Source organism: Aspergillus multicolor (assembly GCF_047715735.1).
Source record: "Aspergillus multicolor strain CBS 133.54 unplaced genomic scaffold BDW74scaffold_6, whole genome shotgun sequence".
In the NCBI taxonomy this organism is placed as follows: Eukaryota; Fungi; Ascomycota; class Eurotiomycetes; order Eurotiales; family Aspergillaceae; genus Aspergillus; species Aspergillus multicolor.
In genome coordinates, this window is record NW_027395957.1 from 576,788 (window position 1) to 597,297 (window position 20,510).

The 20,510-nt window shown below is 51.2% G+C and overlaps 5 protein-coding genes, 2 non-coding genes and 1 pseudogene across 8 annotated transcripts; 5 read left to right on the top strand and 3 right to left on the bottom strand.

The window, feature by feature from the left end:
* Window positions 1–3,309: 3,309 nt before the first annotated feature.
* On the top strand, window positions 3,310–7,030 carry BDW74DRAFT_148895 (uncharacterized protein). The gene is made up of 4 exons (XM_073723799.1): window positions 3,310–3,401; window positions 3,467–3,587; window positions 3,745–5,906; window positions 5,955–7,030. Exons 3-4 carry the CDS (start codon window positions 3,826–3,828, stop codon window positions 6,454–6,456), a joined length of 2,583 nt encoding a protein of 860 aa, XP_073586023.1. The 5' UTR covers window positions 3,310–3,401; window positions 3,467–3,587; window positions 3,745–3,825; the 3' UTR covers window positions 6,457–7,030.
* Window positions 7,031–7,325: 295 nt separating this feature from the next.
* On the top strand, window positions 7,326–8,660 carry BDW74DRAFT_148898 (60S ribosomal protein eL15). Its single transcript, XM_073723800.1, has 4 exons — window positions 7,326–7,548; window positions 7,758–7,914; window positions 7,980–8,206; window positions 8,284–8,660. Exons 1-4 carry the CDS (start codon window positions 7,462–7,464, stop codon window positions 8,422–8,424), a joined length of 612 nt encoding a protein of 203 aa, XP_073586024.1. The 5' UTR covers window positions 7,326–7,461; the 3' UTR covers window positions 8,425–8,660.
* Window positions 8,661–9,226: 566 nt separating this feature from the next.
* On the top strand, window positions 9,227–13,434 carry BDW74DRAFT_122907 (HECT-type E3 ubiquitin-protein ligase). The gene is made up of 4 exons (XM_073722065.1): window positions 9,227–9,368; window positions 9,462–10,203; window positions 10,262–12,259; window positions 12,311–13,434. Exons 2-4 carry the CDS (start codon window positions 9,639–9,641, stop codon window positions 13,228–13,230), a joined length of 3,483 nt encoding a protein of 1,160 aa, XP_073586025.1. The 5' UTR covers window positions 9,227–9,368; window positions 9,462–9,638; the 3' UTR covers window positions 13,231–13,434.
* Window positions 13,435–13,879: 445 nt separating this feature from the next.
* BDW74DRAFT_t90 lies at window positions 13,880–13,983 on the bottom strand (annotated as a pseudogene). Its single transcript has one exon. The product of its transcript is annotated as a tRNA-OTHER (tRNA).
* Window positions 13,984–14,076: 93 nt separating this feature from the next.
* On the bottom strand, window positions 14,077–14,173 carry BDW74DRAFT_t89. The gene has a single exon. It is a non-coding gene; the product is annotated as a tRNA-Leu (tRNA).
* A 2,283-nt stretch (window positions 14,174–16,456) lies between these two features.
* BDW74DRAFT_148904 (uncharacterized protein) lies at window positions 16,457–18,095 on the top strand. The gene has a single exon (XM_073723801.1). It carries the CDS (start codon window positions 16,588–16,590, stop codon window positions 17,641–17,643), a length of 1,056 nt encoding a protein of 351 aa, XP_073586026.1. The 5' UTR covers window positions 16,457–16,587; the 3' UTR covers window positions 17,644–18,095.
* BDW74DRAFT_t88 lies at window positions 17,994–18,129 on the bottom strand. Its single transcript has one exon. It is a non-coding gene; the product is annotated as a tRNA-Thr (tRNA).
* Window positions 18,130–19,051: 922 nt separating this feature from the next.
* Window positions 19,052–20,496, top strand: BDW74DRAFT_176080 (zinc-dependent alcohol dehydrogenase family protein; the record flags this gene model as incomplete). Its single annotated transcript, XM_073728513.1, has 8 exons — window positions 19,052–19,089; window positions 19,147–19,216; window positions 19,278–19,346; window positions 19,403–19,418; window positions 19,484–19,684; window positions 19,734–19,879; window positions 19,926–20,238; window positions 20,303–20,496. The coding sequence occupies 8 exons, from the start codon at window positions 19,052–19,054 to the stop codon at window positions 20,494–20,496; spliced, it is 1,047 nt and encodes a 348-aa protein (XP_073586027.1).
* Between the last annotated feature and the right edge of the window lie 14 nt (window positions 20,497–20,510).

The window sequence follows — 20,510 nt, forward strand, 5'->3', positions numbered from 1 at the left end:
TGCTTGAATATTGAATAATGTACGGAGTATGGAGAGGACAGGGGTACTCTCCGTACGGGAGAGCCCCATACTCCATCTGTCATAATTCCATTGGGATTGACAATCCTGGATCGACACTTGGATTTGCAAACAGGAATGCCACGCGAGGGAACGGTAGGATCGTGCTGGAGACAGGTACGGCACGTATCTTCAGATCCAAGAGATGATGATATCACGATTCATGATGGTGTTCATCGGAGCATGGTCGAGATTACGTAGCGAGCTGCTATCGCCTGATATTGACACTCTGGGGTAAGACGATCGAGCGATCCGTGAGTTTCTGGGCCGCTGTCATTTGCCAACCACTCAAGCGAGGGATGGAATTGAGCCCCTCCATGGACTCCCGGTGCATGCCATTGACTTCCATGCCACAAATCAATGCTGTCATCCTGTCAGAAGACTCGGACTGCATGGAAAAAGCAAGCGGCAAGTTGCCACAAGCGAGCAACGGCCATCGATCTGTCAGACGAGCGGCGCGCGTAATTGGGCTGGGTCTGGAAAACCAAACCCAAATGGAAGCTCTCTCCGCAATTCTATCGAGTGCGGCGATCCTGCATTAGGGCCACTGGCCAACTTCGCCCCTCCTTCGGAAGCCGCCTTGGTCGGAATCGCAAGCCTTCCCCCGCAATTGAAGTGTGTGCAGTGTGTTCTGGATGAGAAGCCTTCCACTCCTTGTGCTAAGGAGAGTGTAACATGGCTCCGAGATGACGTACCCTACTTTATCTGTTCCACAAGAAGGCTGATCATCATCAACTCCCAGGTTGAAGCTGTAGATTATCCAAGCTGTATGAGGGATTTCAGGAGTACAGACGACCCAGTAGATACTGGGCTATCCTGGTCTTCATGTGTGTTGTTCCGGACAAGCTGCTGCTAGCAACGGGAGCCCGAGCTTGAGGCATTAAAGTTGTCTTCCTGATCCTGTTGATGTACAGGGAGACAGGTACTCTGTATATCAATGCGAGAAGCTGGAACGTGGGATCTTGGTTAGAACTCAGGACACGGCTCTGAGAGGCTGGCCGGGGCATTTTTCTAGGCCAGTGAGCGGCGTGGAGGATCTTCAACTTGGCCGCTAGAGCCCCGCCAGACCCACCATCACCATCGTTTTTCATTGAGATCGCTCGCTTTGATGAGCCTTCTCAACAACTTCAGGTCAGTTTGTCAAGGACAATGCTGGCATTCGCACTCGAGTAGGACCGCCTCGCGACAGAAGGTGACCTACAATGTAGTACTATATTCCGTACGGTGCGACCACCTCCCCTCCCTCAGCCAAGTCGTACATCTCCCAGTCCGCTGGAGCGGGATTGGTTAGCTGATCGTGTGCATAACGGTCGAGCATGCCTCGGACGGTTGACTATCCAGACTCCCTGTTGCTTACCCCGCCCTCATCGCTGTCGTTAATCTAATTTCGTCTGTCGGCCCTTGCCAGTCGACAGCGACAGCGGCAGCAACAGCGACGGCCCGGTGTGTCTGTGTCTGGCAGTCTGCAGAAGAGCGCTTCCCTGGATGTCGTAGATGGCCACCATACCGGCCCTGATAATGCGAGGATCACGCTCCTTCTTTCCAGAAACCCCGACGAATCAGGCGGATCGAAGAGCGCAAAAGTCAATCAAGCGACCAGGGAAAAATCAATGGAGGCCGGAGCCTAAACTGGGCCGGCCGTAGCTTCCAGAGACTTGCGCCACTTTTGCTGGGGGCCCCGACCCGTGGCTCGTCGTCTCCTCCTTTGTGTCCAGTGTCCACCGTCCACCGTCCAGTGGCCTGAGCCTGAGCACTCTGCGGTTAGCTCACCTCCCCTTAGCTTCTGCGTTATTCCTTACCACTCACTCGCTGTACAACCTCTTCTCCTCTTTTCTACCGTTCTTCTGCCCTCGCTCTGGGTCCCCTCGCTTTGCTTTATTATTTATTCTCGTCGAGACGCTTTCTTTAATCCTTGCCCCGACCCCATCAGCCCACCGGCTCTGATCTTGCTCCGCAAGAGCTCGTTCCCCAGATTCTCACTGCGGGCCGTCGCATCAACCTCTCAGCACTGCACTTTTGCCTCCTTCCGCCTCACCAACTGGACTGTCCCTGCGAAACTTACCCTCCGCACTCCCGCTCTCTCCTGTCTTCTTGCGACCGACTAAGGGGAAAAAAGGCATCCTCACCTGGTCCTCCCTCGACGGAATCGCACGACATACAATTCGCTTTCCCTGTTTCCTGCCCGCCTCAAGATGCGCTGCTCTTGAGCGGACCCGCCCATAGTTACTGGAGCCAGATCGCTTTTCAACGTCATTTTGGATGGTCACGCTACCACCACATACGATCCCGCATTTCCAGTGATATTTCCATCGTCGCGATTCCGAGCCGAGCACCAATTAGACTTATTTTTCCTACCGTGAGCCGGGATATAATAATATAAAGACAGGGAGGGAAGACAAAAACAAGACCATATTACTACGATTCCGACTAGACCCTTCGATTCCTTTTGGCGCCCTCGACCTGTCGCGAAGTGCCGCCACCTCTTACACACCTTGTTCTGTTTTTTTTTAGACTGGAAGCCTGGTCGCTTCTGATACGGCGCTTGAGTTGCTTTCAAAAGACAGAATATTTGCGCTGCGGGACTGCTTGACTTTTCGACTTTGCGTTGCTGGGTTGGGTATAGATCATAAAAGTTTCGTTCTTACATTCTAGACTGGTGAGTTGTCAGCCTTTCATCCAAAGCGTGACTGTTGCTAATGCCTAGATCTGACAGACGCGATCACGAATTTGCTTTATACCCACTCTTGTTTTTTCAGAAACTGGGAGTAGGATTCAGGCTGTTATAGCAGTCTCCAGTGGAGGTGAACTGTCTTTTTTGCTAGCAAGGTGAGTGGGAACGTGTCTTTCTTTCCATCTACTGGCGCCCCTTCCTACTTGCCATCATTTGGGAGAGTTGCTCCTCCATAGGAAGGCTGTGAGTGTTCTATGCTGTCTCTAAGTTCCGTGAATGGCAGTATGGTACCAGACAACATTCACTGTGAATGGATGGTGTGAAATTTGTCCTCAAGCTGTACTCTTCAAGCATTATTCACCATGTGACATTCACTGTTTCAGTATGAGTCCTGCAGCAGATGTGTTCGTGCGGCGACGTTACCTTGCTATTTTAGGACAACAATTGCTGGCTCAGCTGGCTTTTTCTCTTTGCTTCCATCACTTCTTTTGCATCACTTCTTTCAATTTCTTTTCTCTCCTACATTACACACCCAGTTACCATTCTTATGTACTGTATGGCTGAAGGTTTAGGGCTGACTGAAGTTCTGGGCATCAGGCTGTACACTTCCTAGTCTACCATTTCATTAGCATTTGCATTTGCAGTTGTGGACTATTGACAATCAATCCTGGAGGTAAGGACCATTCTGACATACTCATTTAACCCTGTTATGCGTGTTTCAGTGCTGACCTTAGGCAGCAGGTCTATTGGACAAGCAATTCCCTGTACCGGGCTAGCCATATTCTGAGCTGGACAAAAAAAGTCTCATATCTGCTCAGTTCCATCTATTTCAGGCTTTCGGCCGGAGCTCCTGCACAAGGTATGTCCTGGACGATCTCCAGTGTGTTTTTACCCCTCCACATTTCCCACAAAAATCCCCAGATTCCTCCTTTTTTTCAATCAACTGCCCATGCGTTTACAGTTCATGATAGTTGAGTTCCCTGTGCCTTCAAAGCTTACGACTGGTTTGTATGTAGTACTTTCAGTCGAGTTGTCAGCTAGAGCTCGTCGTCTTCATCTTCTTTACGTTGTCACTATTCGCCAGGTTGAAAAGCACCATGGCCGCGCCATTCAACACCAAACCGTCCGCGATTTCGCAAACTCCGCCCAACAATGTCTCCACTAGACTGGAGAGAACTCACCCTGGGCTCCGCCGTTCAACCCCCGACTCTGAAGCCCTCGCGTCTTCTGATGACGATGGGGAGCATTCGCTGCCTGTGCCTTCTACGAGTGTGCCTGCGCAGAAGCCTGCACGTCGAACCTCCTGGCTCAACGAGATCCCTGCTTCCATGCCTAGAAAGACATCAGTGACCGGTCCTCTATCCTCGGGAGCTTCCAATCCGACCAGCCCAGCTACTGATCAATCTGGATGGCAAAACACCCCGAGCCCAGGACTGAACGGCTCTATAACTTGGAACAACGTCGGCAATACTTCGTTCCCGTGGGGCACCGGAATATGGAACACGGACTCACGCAAAGATCCTCCTTCTCGGCTTTCTGAGATGGTTCCGTCACCCACGATGTCTATTCCGTCCACCGCGAGCAACTACTTGGCTGAAGAGCTCCTGAGCCCAACCACTCGGACAACTTCGGGTGAATCCTCCATCCCCTTCTCTATCCCGCTTCATCCGACCCCGAAAACCTACCGCTCGCAGTCCTACTCTGTGGGACAGCTTGATCCTGAATATTCAGGCCTGACAGCAGGCAATAAAACCAACACTGCTTACCCCGGTGGCCGTTCCCGAAATGGTGGACAATTCTCTGCCTTGCAGCATCGCTCCTCTAGACCTAGCCTGCTTGGAGAGTTAGGCCATGATCCCGCAACTCTTGGTCGCGTCCGTGAAGACGAGGATGATGATGCTGAGAGCCCCGGTGGATCCGATGGCAGCTACAGCAACCTCAATGCGGACCAAGCTCGCACAATCCAGCAGCTCTCTCGCGAGAACGCCCTTCTGCGTCAAGCGGCCGGACAGTTTGAACCTTCATTCAGAGACCGCGCCATGTCTACTGCAACGGCAACTAGCGGATATGCGGTTGGCGGCGGATTTCGTGCCTCGCACCGCATCCGTGGTAGCGTCCCCGAGGAAGCAGATCTCGCAGTGGAAGATCTAGACGAGGTGGGTAGCATCCCCGGCTACAATGATATGTACAGCAACACTAGAAGAAGATTTTCCGAGCATTCGGTCAATCTGGAAAAGCAGTTTGCCGCCTACGCGCCTTTGGACAATCGTGCCATAGGTAAGGCGCACTGGCAAACTTCCCTCGGCTTTGGTAGTCTCGCAGATATACCCCAAAGTCGCCGTCACTCTTTCGCTGACATCACAACTCGCCATCCTTCTATCTCTGGCGATACTCAAATAGCCAGTAACTCTCGGTTGAATGAGCGGGATGAGAACTATGTCGATACTTCGAATTCATCTCGTGAGTACCAGCGTCTTGCTATGCTCCCTCGCCCTGAGGAGGAACATGAATTGGAGACGGAGTATTTACGAGCTCGTCAATTTGCAGAGTCTTATTTTGCTCGCGACCCTTCTCTTCGCAGTGCCGCCGATGCTCAATCTCCGATAACTCCTTCCTTCCACCAGAGCTTCAACCCCTATGGCCGCCACCAACCTGTTCTTCCGCGTCAAAACCAGCTACTTTACATTGTCACTTTCAAGTGCCACCGTGCGGACGTCTTTTACATCCAAGAAGACACTGGTCTTGAAGTCAAACCAGGAGACCTGGTTATTGTAGAAGCAGACCGTGGTACGGATCTTGGAACTATCCAGCATGCCAATATCTCCTTGCAAAAGGCGCGCGAAATGAAGCAGCAATACGCCGAAGAGCATTACAAATGGTTAATGATGTTCTCAAGGCAAGGTCAAAACGGTGCTGCAGGTTCCGTTGGCAATCCGGGCAGTGTCTCTGGCCTGGGTAGCCGGAGCGCTATCGGTGGCATGGGACCACATGGCGCACACGGCGTGCAGGAATCTGCTGGTGAAATAAAACCGAAGTTGATCAAGCGACTTGCTCAGAACCATGAAATATTAACTTTGCGCGACAAAGAGGGAAATGAAGCAAAGGCTAAGCGTGTCTGCCAACAGAAGGTCGCAGAACATCGACTCAACATGGAGATTCTTGACGCGGAATTTCAAATGTGAGTGTTACCCTGTCATATCTCCTGACAAAAGCTAATTTCTCGTAGGGACTGGAAGAAACTTACCTTCTATTACTTCGCCGACTCCTACATCAACTTCAACTCCCTTGTTACAGACCTTTTCAAGATCTATAAAACTAGGATCTGGATGTCTGCTATCAACCCGGCCTCGTTTGTCACACCTCCCACTGCCGGTCTTCATAGCCCCAATCCTCTTAGTTACGGCCCGGATACACCAGGAGACCGTGCCCACCAACGTGACGGCAGAGGTTTTGGTCCTCCCCGTGACGGCTTGGATGTTGGACGTGATGGTGTTGGCCTTCTACGCAGTGGATACGGCGACGCCTACCAGCAGTTTGGTCTTACTTCCCGTCAACCCGAGACTAGTCTGCCAGTCGACCCTTTCACCTCCTATCAACCTGGAGGATATGGCTCCTTGGAGTACAACGATTATGCCACAACTTCAGGGGGTAATACTGGTTCCTCTCGTATGCAGCCCGCCCCCGGCGAATGGATGAGCCGTTTCCAGGGCCTGTCACTCAACTCTTGAAGCTGGGTTTCAAGAGGTGGATTTGCTCTGTTTTAGGTCCTATCTCGTCTTGACACAAGCTTGCATTGAATCGCGGACTCCCAGCTTTCAAGATGCCCACTTTCTTCTCGATTCAACTTGTATTCAACTTCGTTTTCTGTTTCCTTGGCTTTTACCCCCGTCTACCAATCCATTCCCCTCCTTCTAATGTGTCATAAGAGGCTAGAAATCATGTGCAATGGGTCAAGAAAGATATGGGCTGTCGTTGGTGCGGGTTCTTGATAGACTTTTCAGCTTCACGATCAGACGGCGCGGTAACTTTCCTTTCCCAGACATCTTTGTTCTTTTCCTCTCCACCGGAATGTACAATCCCTCTGTTCCCCTGTATCAGGTCTTTCTATGCGTTCTTCGCTTCTTCACTTTCTTTTGTACTTCTTCCAGTTCATGAAGATGGATAATTACGAAAGATTGTACAAGGTTGGGTCCATCGAAGATCTTCCATGCATCATACAGTTAGTTTGGGTGTGTTAGGTAGATTCAAGATTGACTGTAATGCCAAAAGAAGTGTCATGCCCACTGACCACGGGCTTCGAAATACCGTACATCTTTTTCTCCAGGTACCTTGTTCAGACTCCGGGGCTACAAAGAAATGCTACCCTTTACGGAGTAATTTAGACGTAGCTCTGAAGAAGCCTCGGGATAAATCCATGCCTTGCGGCCTTAGGGTTGATCCGGCAGCAAGAAATTGCCCTTTCTGCCTGGGGCACGGACAGCCACCAGCCAAGCGTTGATTGGGCGCACCGGGCTCGCCTAATTTGCTAGCGTCCCACACACAACCTCCTCAAGAGATCTCTTCCTCGAACTTCTACAGCTGCGACAACGACGACAAGCCGACGACCTCCACACCGACAAGGTATGTCAATCAGAACCTCAGCATCAGCGCACAGCGTCGAATTGAAATCGCCATCACCAACGACGAAACTTGACGAATCGCTTTCCCGAGACTAACGAGAGATTTCCGTCCAGATGGGTGCCCTCAAGTACGTTGAAGAGATTCAAAAGAAGAAGCAGTCCGACGTGATTCGCTTCCTGCTGCGTGTCCGTTGCTGGGAGGTGAGAATTCCCCCCCAAGAGTCGATCATTTAACATCCCGCCGGGTGCTCGTGTGCTTTGCCATAGGATACCTTTTTGTCGCAGAGAAGGTTCTTAAAGGCGCCTCGAAACAACGATTTTCTTTTGGCCGGCGGATGAATGAGTGTTGTGGCACCATCAGGTGTCTTGCTATACACTCGTTGAACTTTGCTGAGAGTGCATCAATATAGCTCCGTCAGCTGAACGCTATTCACCGTGCTTCTCGTCCTTCTCGTCCCGACAAGGCCCGTCGTCTCGGTTACAAGGCCAAGCAGGGATATGTTATCTACCGTATCCGTGTCCGCCGCGGTGGCCGCAAGCGCCCTGTCCCCAAGGGTGCCACCTACGGTATGCTTTTTCTCGACTTTCCGGTATTGTGCGGAGGCAGAAGGTTAACGGAATTGGGATTATAGGCAAGCCCACCAACATGGGTGTCAACCAGCTCAAGTACCAGCGTGCTCTCGCTGCTACCGCTGAGGAGCGTGTCGGCCGCCGTTGCGCCAACCTGCGCGTCCTGAACTCCTACTGGATCAACCAGGACTCCACCTACAAGTACTTCGAGGTCATCCTCGTCGACCCCCAGCACAAGGCCATCCGCCGCGATGCCCGCATCAACTGGATCTGCAACGCCGTTCACAAGGTATGTCGCCTTTTTCAGAGTGCTGCTCCGTGCAGCTTCTGCGCAAAACAGTCACTGACCTAGGTTCTCTCAATTAGCACCGCGAGGCCCGTGGTCTCACTGCTACCGGCAAGAAGTCCCGTGGTATCAACAAGGGCCACCGCTACAACAACACCTCTTCCGGTCGCCGCCACACCTGGAAGCGCCAGAACACCCAGAGCTACTGGCGTTACCGTTAAGCGTAGTCGGATGGGTTTTACGGAGCTTCTGGATTATGGGAAAAAAACTATCTTTGTGGATGTGTCTATTTCGGCTGAGGCTCGCTTCTTCACTGAGCTCTGTCACGAGATTAATGCAACAAATCCCTTGGGTTGGGTGTTAGCAAAAATCCTTCTATTTTCAAGCATGATTCCCCGTCGCGGCTATTTCTTTAACGAAGTATGACGACTGTTTTTGTTTTTCAGCATTATCTGCTTGTAAGTTGTAAGGCGTACTGTCAGGGCGTACATTGGTGCTGCCTACTGTGGATGCATGGAACTGGCCAAGGGCCCAGGGGAGTGAGTTACAGTGGAACCCCCGGCGCAGTAATCAGTAGTCAGCCCCCTGTCATCACCATTATATCCTGCGTCGGAGAGCAGTCGGTAAAATCTAGATAAAGATCCTTGATGACGTCTACTATCGCTAGATAAACGTGCGATGTAACGGCCGAGTCTGTCTGGACTTTGACGGATGGAGTTCTCTGAAAATAGCAGCGTAACCGTCACAGTGAAACCCACCAGTTCCTGACTAGACTCACTCCAAGTTCCAACCGACCACCCAACTGCTCTCTCACAGTCACAATCAAGGAGATGCATCCCGCTTATGAGTGCCCTGCGGAGTCGCCCAATATTAAACTGTCTCACTCTTTCAGGCTCTTGATGGGTCCGAGGCAAGAGACACCGAAGGGTCCGCTCCAATTAACCGGTCTCTCTACTGGTCCACGGTGTCTTGCGTAACCGCTGGCGATCGTTCTTGTCCTCTGCCTGCTTCTCATCTTCTCTTTCTCTTTCAAATCCTTATTCTGGGCATCCTGCTCGATTTCAAGGCCATTGGAACTGAATAGCCCATGTGACGGCTCGTCCGCGGACCCCGTATTCGCTTTCTTTATCCAGGTTCTGCCTTGCTCCTTCTCCCCGTAGCTGAGGTGCGTTCAATATGGCAAGCTGCTTCCTGCTTCTGTTTGCGAGCTCGTATTCGAGAGATTCATTTTAGCTGATAGTATCATCTCTCATCGCAGGTGCTTTATTGCATACAGTCTATCGGCAGAGATCAACCATCACTGACAACGAATCTGCGAGCCGCATCGTTAATCGCATGACCAGACCGGCGACGCAACCACATGCCAGTACTTCAACGAAAGCTTCATTCAGAACACTTAACTGCACGGCGGAGTCGTTGCGACTAATGCGAATCTATGCCGTCGCGGGCTGCGCCTAAACCGTCGGTCCAACCACCCGCGAGTTCGGCCGGTATCCAGCCTGGCACAAACCCTATACCCGTGCCTATAGCTGGTGGCCGCTCCCCGAACCGCGCGCGACATGCCGACCAAAGGGTGAACGCTGGGCCTTTCTCGCCGCCATCGGGCTCGTCGTATCACCGTGGACATTCGCGTTCAATCAGCCAACCTTTTGCCTCGGCCTTTTCTGGCAAGCGCAGGAACAAGCCGATATCTGCAGATGTGGATGTCGATACCGATGATGACGAAGACGACGACGGTATATATGTACCCAATCCGAATCTCATCTCCACGAGTCCTCGCAAGGGCCTGCCACGGGTACCGCCGAAGGAAGAGTTGACGACTGGGAGGTGTATGACCTGTAACAATACGGTGCGATGGCCACGGAGCTTAAAGGTTTTCCGCTGTACGGAATGTCTAACGGTCAATGACCTGGAGCCGTACCAAGATACGAAAGATTCCGTCGAGTCAGGGCGCGCGAGGAAGGATGTGAAGCCTACCCAGCAGGCAATTCCCAGGAAAGGTACTTTACTGACTCAACCCGTCCTTTCCATTTGGTATTTGACTAACAGTTATTTTAGCGATACCGTTCACCATTGAGCGAACTAAGATCATCATCGATCGATGTATCTCCGCTCATTTACGACAATACCTAGGAGCCCCACCAGTGCCCCCAAAGGATGGGCCGCGTGAAGGTCTCCCACAGACCACCGTCAAGTGGCCTGACCAGTTACCCGTGCCTAATCGCCCGACCACGACGCGCGGTCGTAGTGTGTCTTCCTCAGACACGCGCGAGAGAGCCGGCGGTGACAATGCTGCTTTTGAAAGTTCTAGCTACCCAAGGACTCCTTTCGTCCCAGTTCCGCCTCCCAAGGACACTCTCAGTGCGCCCAAGCCTGTTGAACCTCGGGCAAGAAGTCGAACTCGTGACGCCGCAAAGAAAGATAAATCTCCCTACGTTTTTCGAGAGCTTGAGGACTATTTGATATCTGGACTCAAGGGCTGTGACACGCTAAATGTGTCCTTCAATTCATCCCAACATGTTCCCAGGTTTACAGCAAGTAACCATCGCACCGAACGTGGCGCGGAACAAAACCAGAAGCCTGCGCTTGTGGATACAGCTGTTGAACTTGATGCAAAGACACTCTTAGTGGGAGACTTGGCTGAGAATTCGTCTTGGTGGATGGTCGACGATGAGGCTCCCGGAGTGCCCAGTCATAGCCAACACAAGCCCAAGACTACAAAAGTTGTCAGCTCTAGGAGTCCGCGAATCAACTGGCTTGATGTTGACAAGTGGTATCAACTAATTCTAACTGCGGGAACGACCTGGGTCGAAAAGTGGTCAGTGATGAAAGTTCCTGAAGAAAAGGATCCTACGAGAGCAGAGGCGCGGCTCATGGCAGATCTCAGTGCAATCGAAAAGGAATTTACAGACTCGCGTGTACACCTGCACAGGACGCTTTTGAAAGCCACGGAAAGCTTGCTCAAGCGACCTCGGAGGCCTGTGAAGAAACCGGATGATATCAGGTTTCTTCTAATACTTCTCTATAACCCACTGATACACCCGCTTAGCTCAGCACTATCGAATCTCACTGTCGTCGACGGCGAACAAAGGCCGTCCCGCCCAGCGGAAAGCAAAGGGCGGGCGACTGGCAGCAGACCGCATGCCGCAAAAAGCCAAAATGGAGGGCTTGGCCAGCATCCCGGCATCGTCAAGCGTATACTGGGCTTGCTGTCGGACCTACCGAGTGATTGCCATCATTACTTGGTCTCGTGGTTCTCGCGGTTCTCGGTAGGGCAGTTTGAGAAGATTGTCGAGCTTGTGGGCAGATTTGTGACATACCGTCTGGCACGACAGCACGCGCGGAGAAAAAGTGAATCGGCGAATGATGACAACTACCTGATACCTAGCTTATCAAGCGCTGCAATGAACACACCGGCAGAGTTACATGCGGCCATCCATGGGATCAATGAGAACAAGCCGTCGAAGAAAAAAGCTGATGTACCGATAACATACTGTGATGATTGGCAGATTCGTGCTGCAGGTCGAGTCATGGCTCTCCTTTTTACCGCAAACAATGCAGATGTCACTCGCAAGTCGAGTCAAGAACCAGTATCCAGGCAGCAAGAAGACCATCGTGGACACATCATCCCAATCAGTTCCTTCTACAACACAAGGCTCGATTATTCAAACAGTGTGGTGGCTGACTTTGAGGCCTGGGAGTCGAAGACGACGAAATTCTCATTCTGCCAATATCCATTCTTCCTTAGTATCGGTGCCAAGATTCAGATCCTGGAGCACGATGCACGTCGCCAGATGGAGGTCAAGGCTCGTGAAGCCTTTTTCAGCAGCATCCTGACGCGAAAGGCCGTGAGCCAGTACTTTGTGTTGAGAGTACGCCGTGATTGCTTGGTAGAAGACAGCCTGCAGCGTGTCAGTGAGGTCCTGGGATCTAGCCCTGAAGAGATGAAGAAGGGGCTTCGGGTTGGATTTGTTGGTGAGGAGGGCGTGGACGCAGGTGGTCTGCGGAAGGAATGGTTCCTTCTGCTTGTGCGGGAGGTCTTTGATCCCCATCATGGTATGTCTCATTTGACCCCTGAATATTGCAGCGAGCTAACCTGCAGCTCAGGGCTTTTCCTCTACGACGAGGACTCTCAATATTGCTATTTCAATCCATACTGCTTAGAATCGTCAGAGCAGTTCTTTTTGGTCGGCGTTGTGCTAGGACTAGCTATCTACAACTCGATTATTCTTGATATCGCCCTTCCGCCGTTCGCATTTAAGAAATTGCTGGCAGGGGCACCACAGACGATCGGACCCCAACCGTTGACCACGCGTCCTACCTATAAATGCAGTATAGATGATCTGGCGGAGTACCGGCCTCTTCTGGCTAGAGGCTTACAGAGACTTTTGGAGTTCGAGGGCGATGTTGCCGAGACTTTTTGCCAGAGCTTTGTTGCCGATGTCGAGCGGTATGGTGAGGTTGTCTCGGTCCCCCTTTGTCCTGGTGGGGAGAAGAAACCGGTGACGAATGCAAACCGCCGGGAGTTTGTCGATCTCTATGTTCACTACCATCTTGACACCGCGGTAACGCGGCAATTTGAGCCATTCCGGCGCGGATTTTTCAGCGTCTGTGGGGGCAATGCGCTATCCCTATTTCGCCCTGAGGAGATTGAACTCCTGGTGCGCGGCTCTGACGAGCCGCTAGACGTGAAGTCGCTACGGGCAGTTGCCACCTATCTGAACTGGGGAACACCAGAACCGGAGTCGATACCTGTGGTGCAATGGTTTTGGGAGTACTTTGAGCGCGCAAGTCCCGAGGCGCAGCGCAAACTTCTCTCCTTCGTCACGAGCAGCGACCGCATTCCAGCAATGGGGGCTACGAGCCTCAACATCCAACTGATGTGTCTCGGCGATGACTCGCCGCGCTTTCCGACTGCGCATACATGCTTCAACCGGCTGGGATTATACAAATATGAGACGCGGGAAAAACTCGAGCGGTTACTTTTGGAGGCGGTGCTGAACAGCGAAGGGTTTGGGCTGAAGTAGATGTCTTTTCTTTCGTTTGTACAGCGTGGGTCTCCTCGGCCCTGAGTGGGTAAATTGTCGAGTAATTGGGTGGCAGATAAGCACCCCAGTGCAGATAGTATGCTTATCCGGATATGCTTACACGATTGGAATTGTATAAATGTGTCAGCTGATGCTTAGAAGCTTTGACATGATAAATAGAAATCGGAGTATCGTTATTCATTTGCTTTTTCTTGTTGAACTCTATGCTAGCGGACCCAGCAGTAACGGCCAGGAGAGATGGCGGGGAAACAGACTGTGGTCTCCGCGGGCGATCCTTGACCGGTGCCTGGTTCAGGGCACAGGAACCGAAGATGAAAAAGGAATCTTTCAGGGATGCTCCCATGATTTCGATTGGCCATAGCTGGCTACGCTCTACTACGTAATGCTGTACCTGCCATTGCGTAACAACGGAGAGTCCAGACTGAGATAGACTGCTGTGGAGACTGGAGATCGAGCAGTGGAGATCCTGCCCTGTTGATCTTGCGGGGTTCAACTTCCGCTGTCGATGCCATGAACTCATAATTCAAAGTTCTACACCGCGTCCTCGATTGCTGATACTGTGGCAAACTACGGGATAGATTTCCATGCAAAGAGCATGTGGATATGGAGAAGAGAGAGAGAAAGAGACTACCAGCTCCAGGACTCGAACCTGTAGGTATCTCCTCTGCGTCCACTTTTAATGTTCATGGACCTTTGTTTAACAGAGGTGTGTTACCATTACAACACACTGGTTGTGCTTGGAGGGAAGAGAGAAGAAGCCGAGAGAGTGAGGCTTGGGATATCTAACCATCTATCTAGAGGAAGGCAAGGAACAAGAAAAGTATATACCAGCTTCAGGATTCGAACCTTCTCCTCTGCGCCCATTTTCAATGTTCCTGGGCCTTGGTTTAACAGAGGTGTGTTACCATTACACCACGTTGGCTTTGTTATACTATACCTTGGGAGGAGTGAGGCCAAAAATTGCGGTGTTAATGATTGAAGGAGGAAGAAAGAGGAAGAAAAGGTTGAGGAAGAACGGCGGCTTCGACAGCTACTTATACCTGGTTGCCCGTGAGTGCGCTAAAGGAAGTCAAGGGCCGGCCGAATAGAGTCGTGTCGCCGGATTCCAGGAGCTTCTGTATAAGTAGGCCATGGGCTCTGGGTCTTCCGCTCCAATGGCGGATTGGATTGTTGGTGAACAAAGCTTTCGTTCGGGCTCGAGCAAAGGCAGTCAGCCAGCAAAGACAGACAACATTTGTGAGCGTTCATGTTACCATAACTGGGAGAAAGATAAGTAGCGATTGGGATTTATCCACCGGTGGGTTGGCTCTGTTTGGTAGTCTGTAACACAACTTCCAACACTTTCCTTAAACAAACATTATCCCCCATCTCAAATTCTTTAGGTCAGCACTCTCTCGCTTCTTTTTCGCCTTTCCTCCACAGGCTTTATCCTATCCTCTGAGGAGTACTAGAGAGACCATCGCTCATAATGGGCAGAGGTGGTTCCTATTTCAATCCAGATCCTCCGGCCTGTGTCCATTGCGGGCTGTGCGAATGGAATCATCGCCGGGTCAGATGCCATGGCCGGCCATGTGTCAAATGCAACAAGATGGGCCACATTCTATCTGATTGTCCAGACTGTCTGCCATGTCCAGAATGTGGTGTAAAAGAGCATAAAGACAGTTGCTCCAGATTTCCCCTTAGTAAACGCCGCAGGATCGAGGACAGCAGGAGCCAGTATCAGCCTTCGCATCGGCGACGCCAGAACAGAGAAAGTATGGTACCGACGCTTGCACATACTTTGATGCCTCGACTTGATTCGGTGAATGTTCGTCTTCTTCAATCTCTTGCGACTCTTCCTCTCTGATGTGCATCTCTCTAGGAGTTTCAATCTGTGGCGCCACCAGAAGTTATTGTCCCGAAATACCAGGAAATCATCAAGCAACTGGCTTATTTCCTTTAGCACTCTCAAGACGACAATATTAGGCAGATGCAATACCCGGCAGTCATCGAGTGTTACGGGGGTCCAGCAGCGGTGGCAGATTTCTTGGTCAAGGCACTTGATCCGGAAATACTAGGTTTGCAGGGCAAAAGGGTGGACCGCAACCAGTAACTTGGAAACGAAGTCTTGGGACTCGACGCATGGAGGACAGAAGCCTGCGCTAACCCTCGTGCGAAGGCTTGATCAAATTCGATTGAGACAGTCACATACCCGCGCAGCATGGATGCCGAACAGCGGCTACCTGAGTTACATTACGGACGATCGAGACAAAGAATACTGGAGAGCCTATATAGGGCAGTCCAAAGACCCCGTAGCGCGCCTTCTGCAGCATATCGGTGCATATTAAATGGGCATGATGATACTCTCCACTACTATGTGGTCAAGCGAGGAATGGGTCATCGATCGGCAAATTTCCTACGGCTCTGGACACTGGTATGCCCTGACTACGTGGACAGCTTTGTTCAAGTTGTCTTCTTAAACATTCTCGAAGCATCAATTTGCAGAGCATTTGAGACCCTGCCCAGTGTATGCTTGGAAGAGTACTTTGGTCGCCGTTTGGGCGGTTATTGCAACCTAGGCCTCAACATAGTTCCACCGATTTTTCAGAGCCTTCGGCTAGGACCGACCACTCGACGAATATTCTTAGTCGGTTTAGAGACATCCAAAGACCCAGATATTGCCGGTTGGTCCAAGTTCCGGTACGAGCAAGGACAACAAACTGGGAGGTCGAATTACGCCACAACCCGTCCGCGTATGGTGCACACCGACTACGAAACCGCGCTTGGCATAGCACTCCACACTTCAGGAATAGAAGGAATGCGGCCCTTCAACCCAGATTTAACAATATCAGACGCAGCAAACTTTGATGTTGCACAGTGGGTTAAATCACTAAAAAGTGGCCTTCATACAGCAGATGTCTTACACCCTGTCGGCAGCCTTCAGGCACGGATTGGTATAGTCTTAGGTAAAGGTTTCGCGCATGGTGGCTCGCCTCAGTCTCAGCAAATCTCATCACTTGCAATCCCTTGGGTATCAAAAAGGCGGGTCTAAATAGCAACAATTCGTTGATCTGGGCAGCAGACCCTGTTCCTCTTAGGTTGGATGACATGCGACTTACAGCGAAGCAAGATTCACAAGACCACAAATCGTTCTTGAAGAGCCACAATTGGGATCTGTTGCGAAATAGCAATCTAAGGATCTTATTAATGTGTGGGAAGTGGATCAAGGAGATACTCCTACCTGATCAGGTGATCAACAACAAGGTTACGATATCTCTCAGATCCTCCAGCTGCGTGGCCTATTTGGAAACTGACAAGTGTGAAATACGGCGAATCTACCTAGAGTCTCCTGGGCCAATGTCCGAGCTCTTGACGAATAATTGGCGTAGTGCTCAAAGGATTTCTGACGTACTCAGTTTCACTGCATCTATGTCGAATACTCCTGCTATCGCCTCACACTTCATAGAGTTATCTTGCGTTACAGCTCTTATCCTTCGCACCTACTACGACGAAGGGAAAAGCCAGGCCAAGATGACTTTGAACAACCTCCATCCGGCCATTCGCTCGTGGCTGGCCGCCAAAGGGTTTACTCGTGAGGAAGACATCAAGCAACTAGAGCAAAGTAGTTCCTCCCTCACGCGTGCATTGCTAGCTCTTCTCCTAGTCCTACCTGGGCCGCCCAAGCAGTTCAGAATAACGGGAAAGCGCCAGCGTCTTCCACCGAGCAAAACCCGGAGCTCTGGACATATCTCGGAATCAAAACTAGCTAGTGTTCGTGTTCTTTTGGAGGCGTTGCAGAAGCATTTCCAGGATGGTCAACCTGGAGACATTGAAGATACCGGCAATGCAGATGGTGCTGAAATAGATCTTCCTCTTACCGACACAGTGGATGCTGCACCCTTAGCAGAAGACCTTGGATTGGCTGTCAAGGAGGACCTTGAACGAGCTGCTCTTTCAACAGACGCGCAGGGGAAGTATTACATGCATTTAACCGACTCATTCGTACCAATCATCCAGTCCGACCGGTTAGCATGGACTCGAAAATATGCTATTGAAATCAAGGCGAATGTACTTGCGACACAGTCAGCACTTCTTTCCGGTAGGGAATACAAAGCCTCCAAACCCCGGGGTGGCTTCATGAGTGTGTGCGTTCATACGTATATCAAGCTGAGGATCGCGATTAATCCGGAGTTAAAGGCAGAAGATATATCAGGTGACAAAATATGGATATGTGCTGAGATCGCGCCGGCAGGCGAAACTCATCCGAATTCGTGGGCTACCTCAGCGCGGCCAGATGATCCAGCTACCAGGCTAGCATTTTCAGTCAGAGTTCCTTGGAATAAGGACGTGTTCTTTTACGCTACCACGGGAACAGGCCTTGACGCCCTGAAAGGGAACGCCTTTGTGGACTAGATGTCGGGAGTCTGCGATCATAGTCTGGCGCTCATCCCAAGAAGATACCTTTGGATATGCCCAGGAACCACCAACTTCCCTCCTGGAATCGAGGCCCCAGGGACTTACTACACCGATGACGCTGGTAAGCTTCACAAACGAAAGACGGGTGAGAGATACGAGTTGCTTTGAGATACATAATTCTGTCTTACAGAAGGGCCGGTCAGAATCTTTTGTATGTAGTTCCTATTAAATAGGGACTGATCACACCCTAGTGCATGATATCATGGGAAAGAAGAACAGACTTCTTACACACTTGTTTCGCCGAAAGGCTATAGGCCAAAAGCGGCGGAAAAAAGCGAAAAAAATACTGACAAGGACGAGATTCGAACTCGCGCGGTAACCCACTGCGGAACAAGTTCCTCTGCTAGATTGTTAGTGACAAGATAGCTGATTTTAGTAGGGATACTGACAAACACAGCCCCTTAACCACTCGAGAAATTTGCCTGGACATAGTAAGGGCAGTTTAGTTTTAAAACATAACTGTACTGCAACAATCATTCTATTCCGAGGTCATGACCATACGGAGTACACCGCCTAAAAATACCAAGATCTTGAGTTGAAGAAGGCATCGGGATGCTTTTTCAGGGACAGAACCTTGGTAACAGATAGAGGCGGGATGGTAGTAGACAATCCTCCTGGAGAGAATATGTGACAGCGGCTCTTCCATAGTGGCGGAGGAGGTCAATGTTGTCCCCGTCTTTGGCTTAATCTAGTCTTACGGTACCGCTGTCAGAACTGTATAGTTTTCCAGACCCCCGTGGATCTGCGAAAGAAAATCAACCCTAGGCGGGGAGGGAATCCCACAAAGTCCAACTTCTGGCATTTCTAGGGTGCAAAGTCAATCTAGACTCATCTATACCGTAGTAGCTGGATAATGGTCGGCCGAGTTCATCGATCGTGCCTCGCTTTCAAGCCCCTTGAACCTTCCCATTATGGCGATCTGGTTACACATACTGACAGGGGAGCTCATCCTTCTAACATCCCCACGCTATACCTCGATATGGACTCAACAGCTCACCTGGCCGACTGAAGTCAGTTTGCTTTGTATCGATACTTAGCTAGACTCGTAAGTAGAGAAATTGAGACTCTCGCCATGACCCTTCGTCAACTTGTGATCCAACAGGTAAGGCCCTAAGATACTCCGATGGCTGGTTTGCAGTCATGCAGCTCACCGGGGCTATCCCAGTTGGGATCCTGATGTAGACAGGGCTCCAGTTAGTCGTTTCTCCAGTCCGCTCTGGGCTCGTATTTAAATCGGTTCGTTCCTCCTCTTTTGCTCACCGTCTCTACCCCAAGCTTCCTCTTCTCCCTGTGCTTCAATCTCAGATTACTCCCCTCGCCGTATACACGCAATTCAAGCATCATCATGGCTGCCAACGTTCCCGAAACCATGAAGGCCCTTTTGTGAGCTAGCATAACTCAATGCTTCTCAGATTTGACAAAGCTGACCCATCGTCTTAGGTACGATAAGCCAGAGGTGCACAAGATCACTGAGATACCAGTTCCTACCCTCCGAGAGAACGACGTCCTGGTACGATTGGCCGAGCCTGTTTCCTCCCTAATATACATCATTGACTCACTTGGCCATCCAGATTAAGGTCAAGGCATGCGGTGTCTGCGGCACTGACCTCCATATCCATGAGGGCGAATTTATAGCACAGGTAAGCCGCTGCCCATTCACATTCGGCCAGTAAGGCAACGCTAACATTCCTCTTAGTTTCCCCTGGTCCCAGGTACGTTGGTCTAAGCCGGTGCGAGCGGGGGAGTAAGAGATAAAGACAGCTACTGACTCGATCAGGCCATGAGACCGTCGGCGTTGTCGCAGCCGTAGGGCCCAGGGTCAAGGGCTTCACCATTGGTGATCGGGTGGTTGCCGATAACTCCGAGCTCTGCGGCGAGTGCTTCTACTGCCGCCGGGGTGATGAGCTGTTCTGCGAGAACTTCCATGCTCATGGCGTTACCATGAATGGAGGTTTTGCCGAATACTGTGCTTACCCTGGTAGGTGCAAGCAATCCGGTAGGCCTGTCGTTTGTTTGACAAAATATAGCTGGCAGGGTATTCAAGATCCAGAACCTCTCCGATGTTGACGCAACTCTCCTCGAGCCGGCATCGTGTGCTGCACATGGTCTCGACAAGATTGCACCCAAGATGGGCTCCCGAGTCCTGCTTTTCGGTGCTGGTCCCACTGGTTTGGTATGTCTGAGAAAAGTGGCGAGCTCAACCATGCTAAAGACTGTAGATTCTCGCGCAATTGCTGCGCTTGAATGGCGGATGCCATGTCGTTGTCTGCGCCCCCGAGGGTCTGAAGATGGAGCTCGCCAAATCTCTCGGCGCCGGTGACGAGTACATCGGGCTCTCCCGCCAGGACCCTAGTGCCCAGTTCAACAAGCTCAAGGCGGAGAATCCCTATGGCTTTGACATCGTCGTTGAGGCCACCGGTAACGTCAAGATCCTTGAGGACTCCATCAACTATGTGCGCCGCGGCGGCAAGCTCGTCGTCTATGGCGTGTATTCCAGCAAGGACCGAGTTTCCTGGCCTCCTAGCAAGATCTGTAAGTCTTCCTTAATTTCCATTTCACTAGCATAGGGAAAAGACGCTAATCACGATCCGCACAGTCGGCGATGAAATTCAGATCATCGGCAGCTTCTCCGAGGTCTACAAGTTCCCTGCAGCCATCGATTACCTCGTCTCTGGCAAGGTCAATGTCTCGGGGATCGTTAACAAGGTATTTAGAATTGAGCAGTGGGAGGAGTGTCTTGAGGCTATGCGGAACAAGAGTGCTATCAAGGCGGCCATCACTTTCGACTAGGCGATGAATAGTCT